The sequence below is a fragment of the Patiria miniata genome, unplaced genomic scaffold, assembly GCF_015706575.1.
Source record: "Patiria miniata isolate m_02_andy unplaced genomic scaffold, ASM1570657v1 HiC_scaffold_9, whole genome shotgun sequence".
Taxonomy (NCBI): Eukaryota; Metazoa; Echinodermata; class Asteroidea; order Valvatida; family Asterinidae; genus Patiria; species Patiria miniata.
In genome coordinates this window covers 13047392-13067688 of record NW_024037076.1, presented here as the reverse complement: position 1 = coordinate 13067688, position 20297 = coordinate 13047392, and the positions used below count along the sequence as shown (strand labels likewise).

Sequence of the window (20297 nt, the reverse complement as noted above, 5' to 3'; positions counted from 1 at the left end):
CCGTAAACATAGGCCACACATCCACATGTACAAAAATCGTGTCGACGGAGCCAAATTTTGATTTTCACATTTAGGCTTAGTTTGTAGGGTTTTTTTGCTTTAGAAGCATACTCACCCTCTTTATAGGCTAATCAGAAAGTGCTGCTTTTTCAGATGTATATTTTTCGTGAAATTTCCAGATTCATTTTTACACGTTTGCGTATCAAAATTTCAACATGAAATTTCACAAAAATTAGACATCTGAAAAAGGCAGCACTTTCTGATTAGCCTGTAAAGAGGGTGAGTATGCTTCTAAAGCAAAAAAAACCTACAAACTAAGCCTAAATGTGAAAATCAAAATTTGGCTCCGTCGACACGATTTTTGTACATGTGGATGTGTGGCCTATGTTTACGGAGGCAGTCCAGTAAATAGGCCACATTTATGGGGCTATAATTTTCTATGCTGTAAAATTGTATACTCTTGTGTATATTCAGTAAAAATGCCATGCAAACCAGAGATCTAACAGATTAAAAAGGCAGTTGTTCACCTATTCCAATGGTATGGGAGTTACACTGCAGTTAATTAGCAGGACAAGGACGTGCGAAGTTTTAGCGATAATTTTCTCCTACTATTTATGATGGGCTACTGCTATCCCATTCACTATCTCAGAGAAAACCGAATTCGGAATAGAAATATTATGGGAAAAGATTTGAGAGAAATACAACACATGGGTGTTTTGTATATGCGTTACCGGTACTTCGTGGCGTAAACTGCACCCAATTGAAATATACTGGTGCAAATTGACAATTAACAAAGGAGGCCAACGAGTTTGGTAAATTGAAAGTGTATGATATTTCCAGCGACGTTTTACATGTATTAGGAAAACTTTCACACATTCGCATCAAAGTTATAGAGCAATGGTGCAACTGAGGGTCAATTTGCAGGGGAATGTTGCATCCTGACGCCGTTGAGTTGTGTACAAAGTCTATATGAAGAGTCAAGAACATTTTCTAAGTATTTCCTGATGTTTCTCAGTCTCAGATCCATGTGTTTTCAAAAATTTTGCAATTACTGACCTTAATTGAGATGACATATGAAGAAAAAAGTGGCGTCAGGTTGCAACATTCTTTCCGTTAACTCTTTCCCGATTGTTCCCCTCCTGTATCAAAATGTCGAAAACCACTGTGACCTTACCTTGAGAGACTGTAGAATGGAGCACTGTCAGTAGAATGCACACTTTATAAAAGATCCCCATTGGGTTAACTTGCACTTGGAATCCCGGGAACAGTAATGGGGAGTTGCCGCTGCCGTCCTGATGTGTAACATGTGGTCTTTTTATTTCGCGTTATTCCCGAGAAACTTGTCAGACAAAATTATACTAGCGTGTGCGGCAGGTCACTTTCTGTGTGTCTTGTGCGTCGAAGGAGGTGGCATCCGGCGTTTTTATCACTTGTTGAACAGTTACACAATAATTAAGAACCCGAGTCAACGGAGTGCACACAAGCCCCTCGGTAAACTGGGCGACGCCTTGCTCCACAAACACTCACTGGCAAGCTTTTACATTACGAAATGTGAACGGGACAACATACACGCATGCACGCCCATGTACAATGAGCATGTGCTCAGTCCGCATGACCGGTGGATATTCTTTTGAAATGGGCAAAGACCTAGGCCAAGAAAAAAATAGCTTTGAGAATCGGAGGTTGGCTAATTGGGTTCCATAATACGGGGAGGCATTAAAACGGCAAGCCAATTATGAACCTATTGAACAACCGTCCCGTCCTCGCATAGCTAGCTTTGCGTTCCCGGAATTCTATAAATTAGTCTGAGATGGGGGGGGGGGGGGGGTGTGAAGTAACAATAGTGTGTAAAGGCTATAGGGAAACTAGGGGGGGGGGCAAATCGTTCTCAAAATCGTTCACGATAAATCGTTCACGAAATACGCGCATCGGTATCGAAGTGAGCACTGCCATGCAACCATCCCATGTTCGCTTGATGCGCCAACAGCGTGTGCGTTCGAGCCGGGAAAAAAAACAACATTTCCCCGCATTTTGGCACTTTTATCATACCAGAGAATTGGTTGGAACGGTCCCCTTTTTATGCGAAAATATATTATTTGAACTTTCGGAATGTTCGAAGAGTAGGCCTATACCGGCAGGCACATTAACCATCCTGGCTTGCTGGGGACCAGGGATGGCTGATTTTACATGGAGCAATATAAACGATCAATGACGCAAAGGGCGAAGGAGCATGTGGCTAAGGACCTATAACATAAATTTTACTTGGGCTCATATTTCATGCAACTTTCTACTCCTTTATTTATTTTATTTATTTATTTATTTATTGTCGGGCAAACAAGATATAAACATTAAAAACAAACAGACCCGAGGATTTCCCAAAAGCGAGACAAATCACTATTTAAAGGGATCGCCGCAACAGGTAAAATACAAACATTAAACAAATATACTCACATATACATATTAGACCAAAAAAACATTGACATAGGACAAGTTTAAAACAACATCCAGTCATTAAACGTATTAAAAAAAAACATATTTTAAAAATATATATATATAAATTCATGTATTACTGTTCGTTTTGTATATAATATAAAGTTCTTTTTAAACGTATGAAAATTATTTGACATCCCTTTTCGGTTATTTGATTGGAAAGCGTAGTTTTTAAACATTTAAAATTGTCATTGCTTTTCTTGACAAATGAGGGCGCTGTTGCTGTGATTTTCAGGAAGACACTTTTAAGTTTGGTGGTTTTCTGTTAAAATTGTGAACCCAAAAATTGCTCATTGAATACATATGTAGAAAAAACTTTGCTCATTGTCCTAATGTCATGTACTGAAACAACACCGAATCAGCAAAGAAAGGAAAATTTACGACAGCAAAATATTCAAAATTGTGGCAAATGTTGATGCTGAAAAAGCTGTAACATTGAGTTTTCTGCCTGAATTTTATCGCACTTTTGCTCATGAACATGCACATTTTAATAAGCATAAAAACCAAAAAGGCACCAAAAATGCCCTTAAAATTGGCAAAATGAAAATATACCCTCTATGAATGTTATCAGTCCTGTAGAGAGATGCACGACATGACCTCACTGAGGTCAAATCGCGCATAAGTTTACTGTGGGTCTGTGGGGAAACGGCTGTACATACCCGGCCCTCTATTGAAAATAAGGTGAATGGGACACAAAAGTGCATTTCCAAGGATTGGATTAAAAATCACATTACACGAACCCTTTAAAAAAGAGGTATAGGTTTGAACTATGGGTCAATTACAGCTCTTGAACATTTGATAAAACTTCTGACAGTTGTTAAGTGGACCCATAGGCTTTATCCACGAGTCTGCGCCATATCGAATTGAAAGCGAAGAAAAATCATCATTTTTGGAACTTGCGAGAAGAAATGGAAACAATGCAATACAAATTCATCACAAATTAATACCAGTCTGTTCCAGGCTGATGAATAATTTAAAATTTGTGATAAACCCTAATGTTTTAAGCCACATTTAAAAAAAAAATTAAAGTGAGACTTGGAATGCGCTCCAATCATCAAATGTTCTGGCAGCATCCCATTAACAAAATAGACTCAGGGACCACAATCGAAAATGGCTTCTACCTCGTGAATAAGGTCTATTGCGAATTTGTCGGAGTGAGTCTTTCGACTCAGCCCTCCGTAACCCCGTTACATTCACCCCCCCCCCCCCCCAATCGGCTCCATCGACCGCATGCTGGGAATCCTATGCATGCAGCTCAAATAGATACTTTTATTGGCCCTGTTTTTCCACAATTTCCTTAGTTTGGGGGCTACTTTCGTAGCAGTTTTGGTATTAAGCCTACCATAAGTACTTCAGAACTGATTTCGGGGGAAATAATTTTGCTCATCGGATGCCTATTGCTCTTTTATTGAATTCTGTAACTGCAGAATTTTCCCCGATTTCAGGATGTTTTGTAAGGATTTTTCCTGATAGGTTTTTTTTAAATCCCTTTTGAAATCTGCAATTCCTGAGGTTTGACCGTAAGGTGTTTATACCTATAACAGTTTATGTAAAACAAATAAATGGGTATTTAAAGGGGTGCCTTCAGGCAAATTACTTTGCTCTGGGGGCCCTCAGCGACCCCTAAACCCTCTGCTGATATTTTGTGGATTTTTTACCCCCCCCCCCTCCCCTCCCATATCTTTCCTGTAAAATGCCCCAGTAAATTGAAGCGGACCTTTTACACGCAACTGGGGTACATTAACTCCGTCTCTGTGAGTATAGTTTCTGTAGCAGCGGTTCCAAACATGTGGGTAGAAATGCTGCATCACCCCCACACGCTCCCGCCGCGCCGCACACGTGCGCCCAGGAGAGGTTTGGATGCATGGCAAGTTAAAATGCTAATAAAGTTTTTTCGACTTTTTTTTTCGAAACACCATTTGACTCTACCTTTTTTTTTTATAGTTTAAATAGCTATATCTCCTACAGACACAAACAAGCACAGACAGACGCCGCAATTTTTCTCCTCATTTTTAAAAATTTAATCCTACAATCTACAAGAGAAATTTATCAACTCGATTCCGTCCAGGTTATTTTTTTAGATACATATTATACACTGTTTTGATAGAGTAAGCAATTGTTAAATGTATATTACAATTACAAGTATAACAAATCATTTTCATGATTGACACTGAAAACGTTCTGCAGTCCAAATGGTGTTTTTGCGACATTACGATGCAAAGCTGGAAAAAAAACAATAGAATTATAAACTACTGAAAGGTTCATTCTACAAATTACGATTTCTTTGCCATATAAAAACCAAAATTGGTAAGAAACACCTTTTTTTAGTTATACATGTAAAAAGAACGTTTGGATTTGGGATAGTCGGTGCATCAATTGAGTACACACTGAAATCCTGGCACCTGACCGATATTTCATTTTTGAGGAAATCTTGTTCGTTCTATTTTTGCAGCAAAAAGATTGATTTCCAGTTGCATCTGAATGGAGTAGATGCCAGGGTGTATAAGCAACTGCATTTAAATCCTTCGATTACAAAGAGGGACTTGAATCATCCGGACCCACACACGATCATTTATAGAACAAGTTCTCGCCTCCGGAACTAAATGGAAACAATTGCAAATTGAAAAAAATATTTCCAAAAAAATTGATGAACATGATCTCCTCTCTTTAAAACAAACTTCCAGAAACATGAGCAAGGCTCAATTTGTTTCAAACAGCATTATTTACAATAATTGTTAAATATAACCAAGTATATGCATTACCTTTTCAAATAAAAACGCCCAGTGCTTTAACATTTGTATGACAATCGGGGTAAAAAAAATTTTGTTTTGTTTCTTCAATAAGTTAAATGAATTTTATCAATATTCCTCAAAAATGCCTAATCCCATTAAAGCCCACTACAACTGAAAGGAGATTATTTGATTAAAACTAATAATTTATCCATTTTCATTTCAATTTTCAAACCATACAATCGGTAAATTCTAGTCATGAATATTTCTGGTATGCTCACTCACACTAACCTCAATTGCTAATATTTCTCCACTTGGGTGCTCACTCTAATGATTTTAAATTTACAGTCACAGCAAAGCAAAAACAAAAGATTAGTTTCACAGATACATTTTAACTTTTTAGCATCCCCCCCCCCAAAAAAAATAATTTCAACTACTCATGATTCACTCAGCATGTCAGTTGTGGAAGCTTAACAACATGCAACTGTGTTGTGCTTAAAATATCTCTTTTAAAAATGATTGTGCATACCCTATAAATTTGCAGAAATGAAGTTTTTACGACTATTATACACTTTTGCAAAAAAAAGAATCCTTACTACAAAAAAAACATCTAAATAATTATCTAAAAATAGCTAATATATATATGATTACATGCATAAAATCGAGTTTTAGTCCAAACCAAAAAGACTGTCGCAAGTCGAATTCAGAACACAAACTGGCTTTAGTCACTTTTATGTTGTTCAACCAAGAAAAAAAAACTATAAGTATCATCTAAAAGATTACACATAGCCATGGTATCAAACAATATTCACAAAAGTTAAATTCCTGACTGTTGCTAAACCTTAGGCAATATTATTCTGCAAATACTGCTGGAACTAGACCCAAACAACAAAAGAAATGTAGCAAGTGCATTAGCATGTTCTTACTGACAGAGTATCCAAAGACACAAAATAATTACAAATTGAATCTGATCCAAATTTGATTCGGGTAACAACCATTATTAACCCTAACAGAACTCAATCCATCAAACCCCAACGGCATGTTTTGTTAGAATCTGTCAGGATGGATACAGTTACCCCTAAAACTGACAGTCTTTTACACTGGGTTGGCACACCTCCAGTATCAAAGTCAGAAATATGTGTGTGCAGTTTCCCACATGGTGCAGGAATTTTCCAGGATGGGTATGGTTCCGAGTAAATCAGGGAGTTAGGGTTAAAGTTGGTCTACATACATTCATTGTACATCTCTCAATTACTGGTTTTATAGATAAATATCATTTCAAATTTATTTGTCATCGATACAAAGTCTAGCAAAATGTACCTACAAAGATGCCAATGCCAACTGCCAAGGCATTAACCATCCTTGTCTTTAACGTACAGTGTGCATGTTTAGTATTTGCTATGGACATTTGCATACTACAGACATTTGCATGCTGTAGACATATGCAGACCATACACTTTGGTTGCTCCAAAATACTGTTCAAGGTTTACGGACGAATTCAGTTCTTGACCTTTTTTGCACACTCAGGATTTCACTTTCACTGTTGCAACAGGCGCTCTCTTATTATCTGTTTGAATGACCCAAAAAAAGACAAAGATATCAACAGGTGGACTAAGTAAAACCTGTTCTAACTTCTACAGCCTAAAAAGAGGAGTACACATTCTGCATTTATAGTTTTCTGAAACACAATATCCCGTTTGGGTTGGCTTCTTGACCTAAATCTGGGCAATGCAAATTTTTGGCCCAACAATCGATGAAAATGGGTTTAACATTTTGTTAACTTCAAACCACTATGTTATTGTGTGCCAGACCTTCTGCAAATTTTTATTTCCGGCCTATTAGTATTTTAGAGCCATTCCAATTTGTTTAATTTGATATGCCAGATGGCGATTCAATTTATTAGTTACTACCGTACATCAAGTACAAATCCACAAACAATCAAAAGGGGCTCTCATTAAATACAACAGGTTCAATTCCTCATAACTGTGTTGGTTCTGCTGCGTAAAACATTTTGAATAGTGAACTCCAATTGGTCCCTTCCATATCTTATTTGCCTAAATTGCACAACACAACGTTCTACAGCACATGGCCCAATTTTATGGCTCTGCTAACCACAGAAATGCATGCTTACAATCACCATTTTGTGCTAAACGCAATAGCAGAAAAATTCAAGCACAGAATCCTTAGTTACGACATGTACGCATGCACGGACGCCAAAATTCCTTGCTAACCCGTGAAAAACGCTTACCGTGAGCACAGGATTTTCTGCTACAGTAAGCAGGGATTTTTCGCAAACGGTAAGCAGAGCCAAGAAATTGGGCCCTGCATATATAGAAAGCCATTAACATTTTGAAAGGTGAAATAAAGAGCTTTGTTATTAAGAGGAAGGGTAATAAACACCATCCTTTTAAGGAGTTTTGAACGAAAAATAACCACTTACTGCCTTGTTGAGTATACTTGTTGCAGCTATGGAACCTATTTGTCGCATAAAAACCTGCAGAAAGAAAAAACAAAGAAGGCTGTCCCATAACAAATGTGGGAAACAATTTGTCCGCGACTTAAGATCATCATGGGGATGTTGATAGGCTCTTCATATTACTGGTGAAATGTCACAAAGCAGAACAGCAGGAGTTATTGACAGGTTTCTTGAAGTGAAGCTTCCGAAGGTTAAGTTCCTTGTCCATGAATTCAGCCAGTTTGTCTGGTGACGACAGTAGAACCGCTGTCAAATCAAATATCCAGCAGGCATCACATGTAGACAGCAAAGTGTTCCATTAGCGACGCACTGCCATTATGTGCCTTAGAAATGACAACTGTACAGGAGATCATCCCAGGCTGCGAACCCATTGTGTGGTCATTCACCAACTGATGTACTGTACACGCACAACAGATGTAATATACACACATTAGTAATTCCTGGCTTTGCAAGCACCCATTTCTCTTGTTCACTTGCTAAAAAAAACGATGTACAATTTATGTTCTTCCACAGCCTTATCCATTGGTTCATGAATGCCCACTTAATAGTAAGTGGACTGAAAGGACAGAAAGCGGCTCCAAGGACCACACAAATATACACAGCAGAGATGCTTGGCCATCATAGGAAGACTATGTCATTCATACCGGTACACTATGTCATTCATATTTTCAAAGTTGAAATCTGCATCACTCTCCATTTCATCACCTTTAACTTGTCTTGGATAGAAAATACAGGCAAAAAGATGCCCAAATATGTATCTGGAACATCATAAGTTTGGCGCTAACGCGGTCATAGTCATAAAACCTTCATCCCAACTGATGTTTTGACTCCTAACTTTGCAAATGTGGAAACTCCCAGTGAAAAGGCAGAAGTCTAAACTTTTCTGTCAGGAGGCAAAAGCTTTTAAACGATATTCATCAATCTGGGGCATTTTTCCTCGAAATTTTATAAAGAGATTTGTGAAAAGTTATTATGAATATCGTAGATGAAGTGCAAGTTATTAACTTTTGGGGTTATTGAATCTAACATCTAGATAGTTTTCTTTTGAAATTCACAGGTAAGACTGGTAGGACTTATCATGCTATTTTACAGTAAAAAAAAGTTGTATGTATGTTACAATATAAACAGATGACATGCAGTTTTGCTGTTTGTCCACTCCATGTAAAGGCACATTCCACTGCAAAGAATTTGGATTGAATGAAGGAATTTCATTCAGTAGTCTTCTCTGGAGATTAAGGAAGAAACGTTTATTCTGTGATCAATGTGTGCCATGTACAATTGCCAACTACTCCGTCAGTTGGTATCATCAACACAGAGCTGTGGACAGATCCTACTCTGAACCCTTGTTGGGTTGAGCAGCAGAGGTGCCCCCAGCAGGGTGCTTTGCCCTCTTGTGGCGTGACAAGTCTGAGGTGCGACTGGTCCGGTAGCTGCACTGGTTGCACCGCAATTTGGTGCGGCTGTCGTGCCGGTCGTGGATGTGGCGCACAAGGGAGTTGGCGTTGTCGTACATGCGGCCGCACTCTTTGCACTGATACACCACTTTCATCATCTTCCTCTGGGTTGCGTTCCGAAGCTCTTCGTTTACCGTGGTCCGTTGGTTTTCGGAATCGGACTGGGCTACCCCACCACTCTGAAGAAGAAACAGAATGAGAACTATGGGTCAGAGCGGTGGGGGGCACATATCCAATGTAATTTTGAAGCTTTCGGGGGTGGGGGGGGGGGGCAAAAGGCTACCAGAAGAACGGTTCACTTCAGCAGAGAGAGAGGGAGAGACAGCAACAGTAATGATGAAAGGTACAGCAAATGGTAGCTTAGCAAGTTGACACAATGCAGCAAGCACAATGCACTTTTATACAGTTATATTAATGCGACATGTGCTCACCAATGTACAAGAACACAGTTGGATAGTGACACGACAAATGAATAAACAGTCATTTCAGCTACAGTGTGCAACATTCATGAAAACAAGAAACAGCAGCTACATGTACATTAAAGAAATGATGGAGCATGTGATTTACTTTTATATAAAAAAAAATATTTTGTTGCTTTCAAAGTGATCAGGATTAGTGGTCGCATGATTAAATTTTCTTACATGACCCAGTTTTGACCCCTTTTTTTTCTTTGTATTGCATTTTTAGCTGTGTGATGGCAGCTCAACAAATCATCATGTCTCTCTGTTAGTCTGTTATAGTGTTAGTTAGTTAGTTAGTAACAAACGTTGACATTGTCTATTGCTCCTACATATTTTGACTGATTTCAACCAAACTTTGTCAAACGTATCAGTAGCCCAGCCCCAACATGCCACATGACTAAACTGGGGTCAAAGGTCACCTTGGGGTCACTGAGGTCAAAAACCTGATTTTTTTTTTAACTCAAAAACTACTCCTTCAAGAAATTACATGGAACAATCACGTGACTCATGCATGAACACAAATTCGTTGGCTCGCAGCTTCTGAGATCCGATTGAGCTTTGTTTTATTTATTTTTAAAAGTCAACAATTCTAAAAATCATATTCATAAATGTGTTAATTTCATGGCTTTTCTAGTACTGACCTTGTACTTTTCTTGTTTTCGTTAATTAATGCACTTTCATACTTATTCACGATTATTCGAAACTGCACTTCAGTGAATATTCGAATATACAAAACTTGCAAAGTTTAACAAACACCAGCTGAAGCTACCTTACTCGCTAGTCAAAACACGCAGGTCAAAAATTGAATGCGGTGATGGATGTTATGGAACGCTGGAGTGTTTTTAAATTGCAGTGAGTACTTTAACTGTGCAGGGACTTTACCCAGCTAAAAGAATGGGACCAATAAAAATGCAAGTACTTGTCGCCAAGAAATTTACTGTCGACGAAAAGTATCATCTGACAATAAAAACGCAACTTTACGATTCAAATGACTCCACAGTCAAATCCCCACTTGCATTTCTCTTTTCGAATATTCAAACCGCAAAAAGCTATTTGAATATTCGATTGATGATCAAATATTTGACAATTTTGTATATTTGGGACAGCCGTATTTCATGGTGTATTTTTTTTGATGAAATGGTATTAAAACTTACATGCAAAGGGAATGGAATTATAAGAAAAAACAGCAAAGCGCTGCTATTTCTGGAAAAGGAAAATAGCTTTTGGATCTCAAATAGTATGATTATTCCATTGCTAGATGTGCATACAAACTGTACTTACATCTGGGTCAGTAGCCTGGGTCATTTGACCCTGATCAGCACTTGTTGATGGTACCTCATCGTTGGTTGCCTGTTGACACAAGGAGTTCAGCTCCTCCCCGTCTTTGTCGACTGGTATCACTATCCGGGGAACACTGGCTGGGGGCTTGGACATTTTGGCGGCTGCTCTAGGAGAGGCTTTGGACTTGCTAAACCAGCCAGGATGGGTGCGGTTTAAGTGAGTCTGCATGGTGCTGGGACGCATGAAGCCTTTGTGACACTTGGGGCAATAGTAACGATAGCGTCCCTGGTGGTCCCGCAGCTCATGCTCTCGCAGTGTGGAGCTGCGGTAGAAGCCCTTGCAGCACGTGGAGCATCGGTAGCTGGCCTTGCTGTGCAACTCGGTGTGCTGCTCAAGGTGCCGGGCGTGCTTGTACTCCCTGTCGCAGGGGACACAGTGGTAACGCATGTTCTCGTCGCTGGTGTGGTACAACTTGGCATGACGGACCAGCAGTGCAACACTGCTCACCCGCTTCTTGCACAAGCTACACTGGTAGTTGAGCGAGGGCGGTGTGCGGTGGCGATGTGGATCTGCAGTGTCGTCAGCTGCATCATCCTGTGGAGCTTCTTCATCCATCTCTTCTTCCTTCACCTCAGTATTGGTGTTTGCATATATGTAGATCTGCTGCTGGATATGGTCTGCATCCATGGACTGATTTGGATTGCTTGCATCCACAGTTCCTTCTCCACCTTGACTGCTCAAGGCCGACTCGAGTGACACTGGAAAAGGCAGCGTGACGGTGGTCTTGGTCCAAGAGTCCCCGTCGGCAGCTGAGGTCAACTGCGAGTTACCGGGCTCTGTTTTGATCACATGCACTATCGTCTGGCCACTCTGCTGGCTACCCTGGCTCACTGCAGACACATTGGCCAGGGATCCTGAGGACAGGTTATTGGAGAATGACATCTCGGCCGAATTGCCCATGTCGTTGCTCAGCTCATAGTCTTCAGTCTCCGTCAAGCTTCCATTCCGATCCTCACTCTGGCTGCCATAATTGGACACGGGCAACCCTGTAATTCCCGAGACCATGACCTCCCACGGCTGTTTGGACAAACCCTTGTCCATGTATTGCAGGTTCAGGGTCCTTGTGGCATAGTATTGGCAGCCTGCGTGGTCCACACAGTCCTCCAGTTTGACCAGAATTTCACAGCCTGTCTGTACGGCTAACTTGTGTGCCTGAGGAAAACAGAGAAGATAAAATAAACCCAACTGCCCAAAGATCCAATGGGATGAGTTGCTTACCCTACCTACCCTACATGTACCTACCCTATTTTGACAACCCCTACCCTATTTTTTCTTCTTCTATGGTTATGGTTATGGTTGTTTAAAGTTCACATTTATCGACGTGTCAAAACAGAAAAATACTTCCAGAAAGGCCTTTAACCCTAACAGCCCATAACCAATCAAACTCCAACAGTAGGTTAGTGTTTAAATCTGTTGGGATAGGTACAGTTCCCCTAAACAGATGGTCTTTTACACTGGGGTTGGCATACCTCCAGAAACTAAGTCCAACAGTGTGTGTGTACAATTTCCCATGTGGGTGTTGGAATTTGCCTGAATGGGTATGGTTCCTAGTAAATTAGGCTGGGGAGTTAGGGTTAAAGTTTCAAGTTTTGAAAATGTAAAAATGAAAGAGGCCAATTTTACGCCTCACATATTATGTCTGAGGACTCGTAGAGTTTTATTTCTGATAAATGAAAATACTTTCATCACTTGTCCTGACCAATGAAGTCTTCAGTGGAAAGTGCGGCGTCCAAGAGAAGCTATTATTAATCAAACATTTTTGAATTTTTGTTTGTTTGTTTACGTCTGGCTCGTTACCTTACGTAAATTTCATTGCAAAATTGATTGATGGAATAATTTCGAAAGTAACATGCAATCTTCAGTTAACTTGCTCTTCAAAAGACAAAAGCTCGGGAATCTGAGTTTTAAGGGATTTTTGTTTACAGAAAAAAAAATTACCATTTGAAATATGGAAACTCTCAACTCCTCCTTCACATATTCGCGCAAAGCAGAGTTCGCTATGTACTTCATGGTGTTTACTGGAAGTTACCGGTCATCTAAAAAAAAAAAATCTCTGTGCAGGGAGACTTGCAGTAACTTTATGGAATGCAAGGTAGTCACAATCCAAAGTCGCACGCTTCAAGTTTTGAACCATTTGGATGAAAGGGTGCCATCTTCCTGAAATGAAAAACACAAAGGTATGTATATTCACTCAGATAGTTACTCCAGATATTGTCAAAGAACCCATGTTCTTTCTTTGGAAAGGAAAATGCCTCGGTGCTCTCCAAAGATATAACATCTGGGGTTTTTTTAAGGTGGAGAACATGTACCGGTATATCATTTGTGCATTTTTCGTTTGAAAAAACTTAAGTGCTCAAAACCTTATGAAGTTTCAACTCAGTGAATGCTGTATATTCCGAGAAAACAATACTCTAGGATCTCATTTCAATTCAAAAGTTGCCGAGTCATATTTTGCATTGCACCCCAAATCAGCATTCCGTGACACGTTCTCATTTAGCCGATTGCAGCACTTGCGCGTGTGGTTGCTATGATTCGGTTGCTATAATTCAACGTTTGTGCACACCCATTCACGAACGAACCATTAACGGAAATTTTCAAAAATGGTTCTTTGGACGCTTCTTTGGAAATTACCTACTTTTATTGTTTTCTTCAAAATGACGCACCTGCAATTCTCTCAATGAAAAGCGTGCTCTTGCTTTGGCCGCGCAGTGTGGGCGGGACATCCCTGCCCTGCTGTGTTTCATGATGTAGTTCGTTTGGACCAAACCATTTGCGGTGAAGGGTGTGCTTTCCTCGGCAAAATTTTCCAGCATTTTCAGTTTTTTTCACCGTGTCAAAATTTAAAAACAAATATTTTTTATGGAGTCTGAAACCTTCCCCATGTTCAGAGCAAGTTCTTAATTTTCGCAATATATTTTGTTTGGTAAAGAATGTACATGAAAACGATGTAATCTCCCAAAAGAGGGTGAAACACCACTTTACAAAATTAATGGATCCGTCCAGGCCACAAAATGAGAATTCATGGAAACCTCGCGAATCGAAATTTTTTACGGTAGCTACTTGTCAGCTTATTGCTAAAAATAATTATGATTTCATAAGTTTGGCACAGTAAAAGGACCTGTTTGCTCTTAGGCCTGCGATAGGTAACACGGTAGCAATTTACGATGTTCATTTCTCAACGTCATCAAGCATGTCAAGTCAAATTATAACGGTATATTACCGTATTTACACAACAAAAATAAGATTCATCCTTCAACTTGTGTTGTATAGCATGTGGAAATTGCGGTGCCTATTTCTGTCAGACGTGCGCGGTGCACACGTGTTTGTTCGAACGGGGGAACGGCCTATATGTTTTTCATTGTAGCCCAATACATGTATATTGTACCATGGACATGTACATTATGTATGCACTTCCGAAGCCGAACCAAACTGAAATTTGGAGAAAAAAATTGAACTGCAACCGAACCGAACCGAACTTTGAGGATCAGTTGCAGCACTAGGCCTCTATGATGTTGCACACAGTCCACAATGCTTATCCCAAAATGAAAATCTTTAATTTCGATGCGAACATGTGTATTTAGAATACCGGACTGGCTTCATTGTTATATTATCAACTCAAAAAAGTATCTTATAAGAATGTTTCAGTTTACCTTAAAGGGAATGTACATCATTGGCTTTTTGCTTTAATTTCCAGAAATGAACTATTTGAGGGGTTAGTATAATAAATCAAATTATTGTAGTCTGGTTCCCTGACTCCACTGAAAAGTAGGGATCAATTTATAGATGCCGGAAAATTGTACGGTAAGGGAACCAGTCTACTCTAGCTGGCCTTCCCCCATTCATGAACATGCAACCAATAGCAAACAAAATTTGGACTGAAAAAAAATGGTAAATTTGGAGCAGCAGACGAAAAATAGTCAGGTTTTTCCAACTGTTGGAAATGTTAACAAAAATACCATTTGCTTGAAAATTACTTCACACCAGGTGTCATAATTTTACAGGATGCTTTAGAATGTCATTTACCAACATCCTGTAAGAGCTTTCGTAAAAACTTGGTAGTTTTATTTTTTGATACTTGCAAATGTTGTATTCTCCCTTCAAGTCTAGTAAATTGCTTGCCATTTGAATCTGTATGCCATTAGGGCAATCAAAAGGGTCAAAAGTGCATGAACCATGACCCCAAAGCTGCAACACACTGTGAATCAATCCATGAGAATCTTCAAAACCTCTGTGGGCTCTTTTAAGAACTCTTTCAAAGAGTGTCTTATTTCCTAATATGTAGCATGGTTTGGTTGTTTTCCTTTGGTTTGGTCTTTAGTGTTGCCACCTCTCTTGCAGTTTTACATTTTTTTTTTCCAGTCATTTTTCTTAATTTATTTCTGGTCAGATCATTTTGTCCACTTTTTTACGTTTTGTCTGTGACTTAATTAATTAACTATTTGAATATTTAATGTCTTTGTTTTCTCTTCGAAAGGCACTCCGCTACAAGCCTTGGCTTATTAGGATTGTACCTCCACAATATTGTATTTTGCTTTCTGTTATGTTATTGTTTCAGTATGGAAATAAATGTAATATTGAATTGAATTTAATTGAATATTAATCCTTGTCATTTGGGTACTCTCACATTTCACGACCTTCTTGCTTGTACCAGTGACGCTTTATTCCATTCACCAACCTGTCGCTTTCTAAGACTCTAGAATTACCAATTTCTATCCGGGAAACTGCTGTGCTAAACTCATTTACGCTAAACCTCCTAGGCCCTTTTTGCTAGGAACCATTCTCAATCCTCCAAAATCCTCCATACTGTTGCCCTTTCGAACAATGATAGGAAGTCCGACTCCCTATCATCGTCCGAAATGCATTTGTGTTTACAAACAAGATTCAGTCTACTCATTATCATAATTAATGCATCGCACCTGTTAACTGAATCGTGCTCGGACCATTAAATGAACGCCAGGCACGACAACATTGCATTGTTCAAGCAAGTCGGAAATTTGACATGTTCGCGATCGCCAGGGGAGCTCTTGGAATTGAATGGGAAATTTCACTTTTCATCCGGATCGTAAATAACTTTAGTACCTTGATCATTATCATCGATCAATACTTGTACCTCAGGTGGCGTATTTAGTAGTTTGGAGGCCGTTTTGAGGGTGAAATCTGATGTTTTTGTCGGGCAATGTCGGGTTTTGGGGTCAATGGCAGAATTGTGTCGCACTATGGCGTATAGTATCTACATGTGGTAGTTTGGAGGCAGCTAGGGCAGCTATCAGTGGAAACCAGTTCAAGTTATTTCCCGACTCCCTATCATCGTTTGAAATGCACTTGTGTTTACAAACGAGATCCAGTCTACTCATTATCATAATCAATCTGCATCGTGCTCGGTAACGGAATCGCACTCGGGATACGGGGACCATTGAAGGAACGCTGGGCACGCCACATCACTTTTTCAAACTCGAGTCGGAAATTTAACGTGTTCACCATGTTCACGATCGCGAGGGGAGCTCTCGGAATTGAACGGGAAATTTCACTTTTCATCCAGATCACAAGTAAACTTCAGTACAACCATCTGAATCATCGATGTCTACTTGTACCTCAGGTGGCGTATCTAGTAATTTGGAGGCCATTTTCAGGGTGAAATCTGATGTTTTTGATGTCGGGCATATACATGTATGCAGATTTCTTGGACCTACTATCGCCAGACCATGTCCGAATGTTAAAAAGGCAATAAGTTGGGTCCAAGTTACTCCGACTAGGAAAATCTCCCCCCCCCCCCCCCCCCCCGCCAACAAAAGGAGCAAAAAAAGGGGGGAAATTTTGCAACCTGACGCTACTCTCGAAACAGAAAAAAACCCATTCTTTTTGCTTATCTTGTTCCTCAGTGAGTAAACTTTCATGTGATAACTGTAAGGAATATGGCGATAAAGTCTTTAAGAGAGAGTTGTAGGCAAATGTGTGGCCAACTTTATGAATCTGTACATGTCACGTGTTGGTTGAGGGCTTCAACATACAGTGACATGCAAAAATTCACTAAGTTGGCCACACATTCGCCTACAAATCTCTCTAAAGACTTTGTCAACATAGGGTAGACGTCCTGAATTTCGGCACATCCCGAAATTCGGCACCCCTATATAAATAGTGAACTGGCCCGCCAACGCGGTCACATGACCACCCATGTTGCTATCGGGTGACAAGACGAACTCCTGCCCTTGGGTTTTCAACCAAAAATAATGGAAACTTGAGACCCATTCTTGCCAAAAGAAATGGGATTAAAAATCTCTCCATAAAAGGCGAACTATTTTTTCAAGTTTTTAGGATTCCTTGTAAGATGGGGTTTAAGATCAAAAAGATGATTGCAGCCATTTTTTCATGTCGAAGTGGTTAAAATGGAAGTTTTTTCTGACCTTGGTGATGGTTTGTGCCGCTGAGAGTGGAAGATCGTCTGTACAAAGTGCAGGTGTGTAGTTTTGTGGGGGATGCCGAACTTACGAGCAGGGGTCAGAGAGTGACCCTAATTTCGGCACGTGATAAACAACTCACAAAATCAATATTAGCTTGAAAACCATTTTGAATTTTGTTGGGGACATAACTAATATAGGGCAAAAATACAACTTTTACGGACGTAAAAATATAAACCTACGGAACTAAACGTGTGCGTAACGCAACTTTTTCCCCACACGCTGAAACATGGTGCCGCCCATTGCAGAAGCACGTGACTGCACGCAGTACCGAACTTAGGCACAGGGTGCCGAATTTCCAGACAACATGAACGTCTTTCAAAGTCACGTGACATTACCAAAGCAGGTTCGGGATCGATTTAGTTTTGGTATCGCAACATGCGCTATGCCCACGTGCTGTGTGTCGACGGGAGCATATGTTGAAAAATAAAAATCGACTCTTATGGTGCCGAAATTTGGGACATCTACCATATTCCTTACAGTTCTCACATAAAAGTATACTCTCTGAGGTACAAGATAAGCAAAAAAAAAGGCTTTTTTCTGTTTTGAAAGTAGCGTCAGGACGCAACATTCTTTACAAAAAGGGGGGAGAAAAAGAGGCGCAAATTCACTCTAGAGACTCTAGTCTTTGCTGTTAGGGGCAAATGTTCCTGCCCACCCTCGAACAATTGATAAATTGAGAATATGCATGAAAAGTAAAGGGATTTTTGGGGAAAACTGCGCTTTGCCCTAGCTGGAGTTACCCAGCCCTAAATTTTATCATTGGGTTGTCATTTAGGGCTGGAGGAAGTTGTTTACCAACGCCAGCAGCATTGGCAGGTCCACAAAAAAATTTCGAAAAATGTGCAATTTTGTCCCAGTTACACACTAACTTCAACTGGAATTTACCCAAACCTTGCCTGGAATGGGGTCAGACAAGTCGACCGTTGAGACAACTCGACTCGGGACAAGTCGACTGTTCAGACAACTCGACCGTTGAGACAACTCGACAGTATGTGCGATAAATGGAAAGACAAGTCGACCATTGAGACGTACAAGTCGACTCGCATGTTTTTGGGCCTAGTTTTCTGGGATAGTACCGGAGATTTTGACGGCGGCTGATCGCCGTTTGGGAGTTATGATATATGAGGTTTTTTGTTACATATAACAGAGCCGATATAGCGCAGTGTGATTGTCCGTGCACATCGTTCGTTTTTGCCAGCCCTGTGCGCGCACTTATTCCCGGTCTACGTGGCCATACCGTGCACGGTGGCATCGTTTGTGCCGGGCCTGTGCGCCCACTTGCCGTGCCGGTTGACGTGCCTGCGTGCCGGGCCGGGGGCGCGCCGGCCTGACGCGACGGCCACCGGATTGGAGCGTACTCCGTGCATCGAGTATGCCCGCGCCGGGACCGGTCCTGCCACAGATTTATGCAACTTTTTCCGCTCCGCGTGTATACATTTCCATTAAGTCGAGCTGTCTCAACGGTCGAGTTGTCCTAAGTCGAGTTGTCTCAACGGTCGACTTGTCTCAATGATCGAGTTGTCTCAATGGTCGACTTGTCCCAAGTCGAGTTGTCTCAACGGTCGACTTGTCTGACATTCCCTGGAATAACCACTACACAGGTCCTTGAAGTAAAAAACGATCCACGATGAAGATTCAGCCTACAATTGCAGTGAAAAAAAGGAGGCATAACCGACAACCGTGCGGTCATGATGATGCCCGCAGTTTGTTTTTGCACAAACAAAGTGCTGTCGATTACCATGCACAACACAGCGAACCACCAGCCACACTTGCCAACTGCATGGCGCGGCGCGGAATGCCGCTGAAGCGCGCACCCGACGACTGTATGTCGGCCAACTTCGGCTGCCGTTCTACCTCTGCCGTGATGCGAGTGAAGCCTCATAGTTAGTGCAGCAGTAGTGCATCAAACAGTCCTCGGGTGCGCGCTTCAGCGCCATGCCGCGCCGTGCAGTTGGCAAGTGTGGCTGGTGGTTCGCTGTGTTGTGCATGGTAATCGACAGTACTTTGTTTGTGCAAAAACAAACTGCGGGCATCATCATGACCGCACGGTTGTCGGTTATGCCTCCTTTTTTTCACTGCAATTGTAGGCTGAATCTTCATCGTGGATCGTTTTTTACTTCAAAGACCTGTGTAGTGGTTATTCCAGGCAAGGTTTGGGTGAATTCCAGTTGAAGATAGTGTGTAACTGTGACAAAATTGCACATTTTCGAAAAAAAATTTTGGACCTGCCAATGGCATGCTGCTGGTTTTGGTGAATAACTTCCTCCAGCCCTAAGTAAATGACAACCCAATGATAAAATTCACGGCTGGGTAACTCCAGCTAGCTTTGCCCCCCCCCCCCCCCTAGAAAAACATCCAGGTGATGCCCCTGAATAGGCCTACATGTAGGCCCTAAACCATTAATTAACAAATATGTCCGGAAACTGGACAGCTTTACATGGGCCTGTTCGTGTTAAAATTGACGGTATGGCTTTCAGTTTCAGTCTTGTAACCAAATGTACGACAAACTATTTGCAAATTTGATTAACAAGATCACCTACCAATAGTAAACTGTCTGACGTTGTTCAGTGAGGTCTTATTTAAGCTGCAAAAATAACTGCAAATCGGCGTCTTCTCCTCCACCGTGTCCACATATCCGCCAAGCTGGTGGTATTACCGCGATGCTGGTGCATTTGCAAGCCGTATTTATACCGCCCTCTACGGTTAGGATTGTAATCGTTACACGTATTTCTGCACGGGGTACGCGGGGCCGGCCGGGGGAGGGGGGCGCCAATCTGAATAAAACAAAAGCAAGCACATTAACGCATACACTCTACCCTAAGTTTTACGCAGTCATTTTACCCCATAATTCCAACGTAATGTCAAATTCCTATCAATTCAAGTTATTT

The 20297-nt window shown here is 40.8% G+C and overlaps 2 protein-coding genes across 6 annotated transcripts in view; both read right to left on the bottom strand.

Annotated features, from left to right (window-relative positions):
* The window catches only part of LOC119720867 (mucin-22-like), a 117101-nt gene extending 115501 nt beyond the window's left edge, over window positions 1-1600 (bottom strand). The window contains exon 1 of the mRNA XM_038190732.1: window positions 1175-1600. Within this exon, the coding sequence (XP_038046660.1) occupies window positions 1175-1235 (61 nt within the window). The 5' untranslated portion in view covers window positions 1236-1600. The remainder of the gene's footprint in view (window positions 1-1174) is intronic.
* A 2887-nt stretch (window positions 1601-4487) lies between these two features.
* LOC119720089 (zinc finger protein 878-like) lies at window positions 4488-20089 on the bottom strand. 5 transcript variants are annotated; one of them, XR_005270053.1, is made up of 5 exons: window positions 19950-20089; window positions 12890-13108; window positions 10892-12103; window positions 7660-9328; window positions 4488-6786 (listed from the first exon to the last, which is right to left on the bottom strand). XR_005270053.1 is itself a non-coding variant. In XM_038189621.1 (5 exons), exons 2-5 carry the CDS (start codon window positions 12959-12961, stop codon window positions 6757-6759), a joined length of 1368 nt encoding a protein of 455 aa, XP_038045549.1. In that variant the 5' UTR covers window positions 12962-13108; window positions 19950-20089; the 3' UTR covers window positions 4488-6756. The 5 variants fall into 5 exon arrangements, 4 of the variants coding, with proteins under 4 accessions (XP_038045549.1, XP_038045546.1, XP_038045548.1 ...); XM_038189621.1 differs by having other exon boundaries at window positions 7660-7713; XM_038189618.1 differs by having other exon boundaries at window positions 4488-9328.
* Between the last annotated feature and the right edge of the window lie 208 nt (window positions 20090-20297).

Excerpts from the sequence above, each read along its gene's own strand:
- LOC119720089 (XM_038189618.1), bottom strand. The coding sequence starts at position 12,961 with ATGAAGTACATAGCGAACTCTGCTTTGCGCGAATATGTGAAGGAGGAG. Across the intron at positions 12,104-12,889 it reads GAGTTTCCATATTTCAAATG|GCACACAAGTTAGCCGTACA; the intron begins GTAATTTTTTTT and ends TGTTTTCCTCAG. Across the intron at positions 9,329-10,891 it reads CCCAGGCTACTGACCCAGAT|AGTGGTGGGGTAGCCCAGTC; the intron begins GTAAGTACAGTT and ends TTTCTTCTTCAG.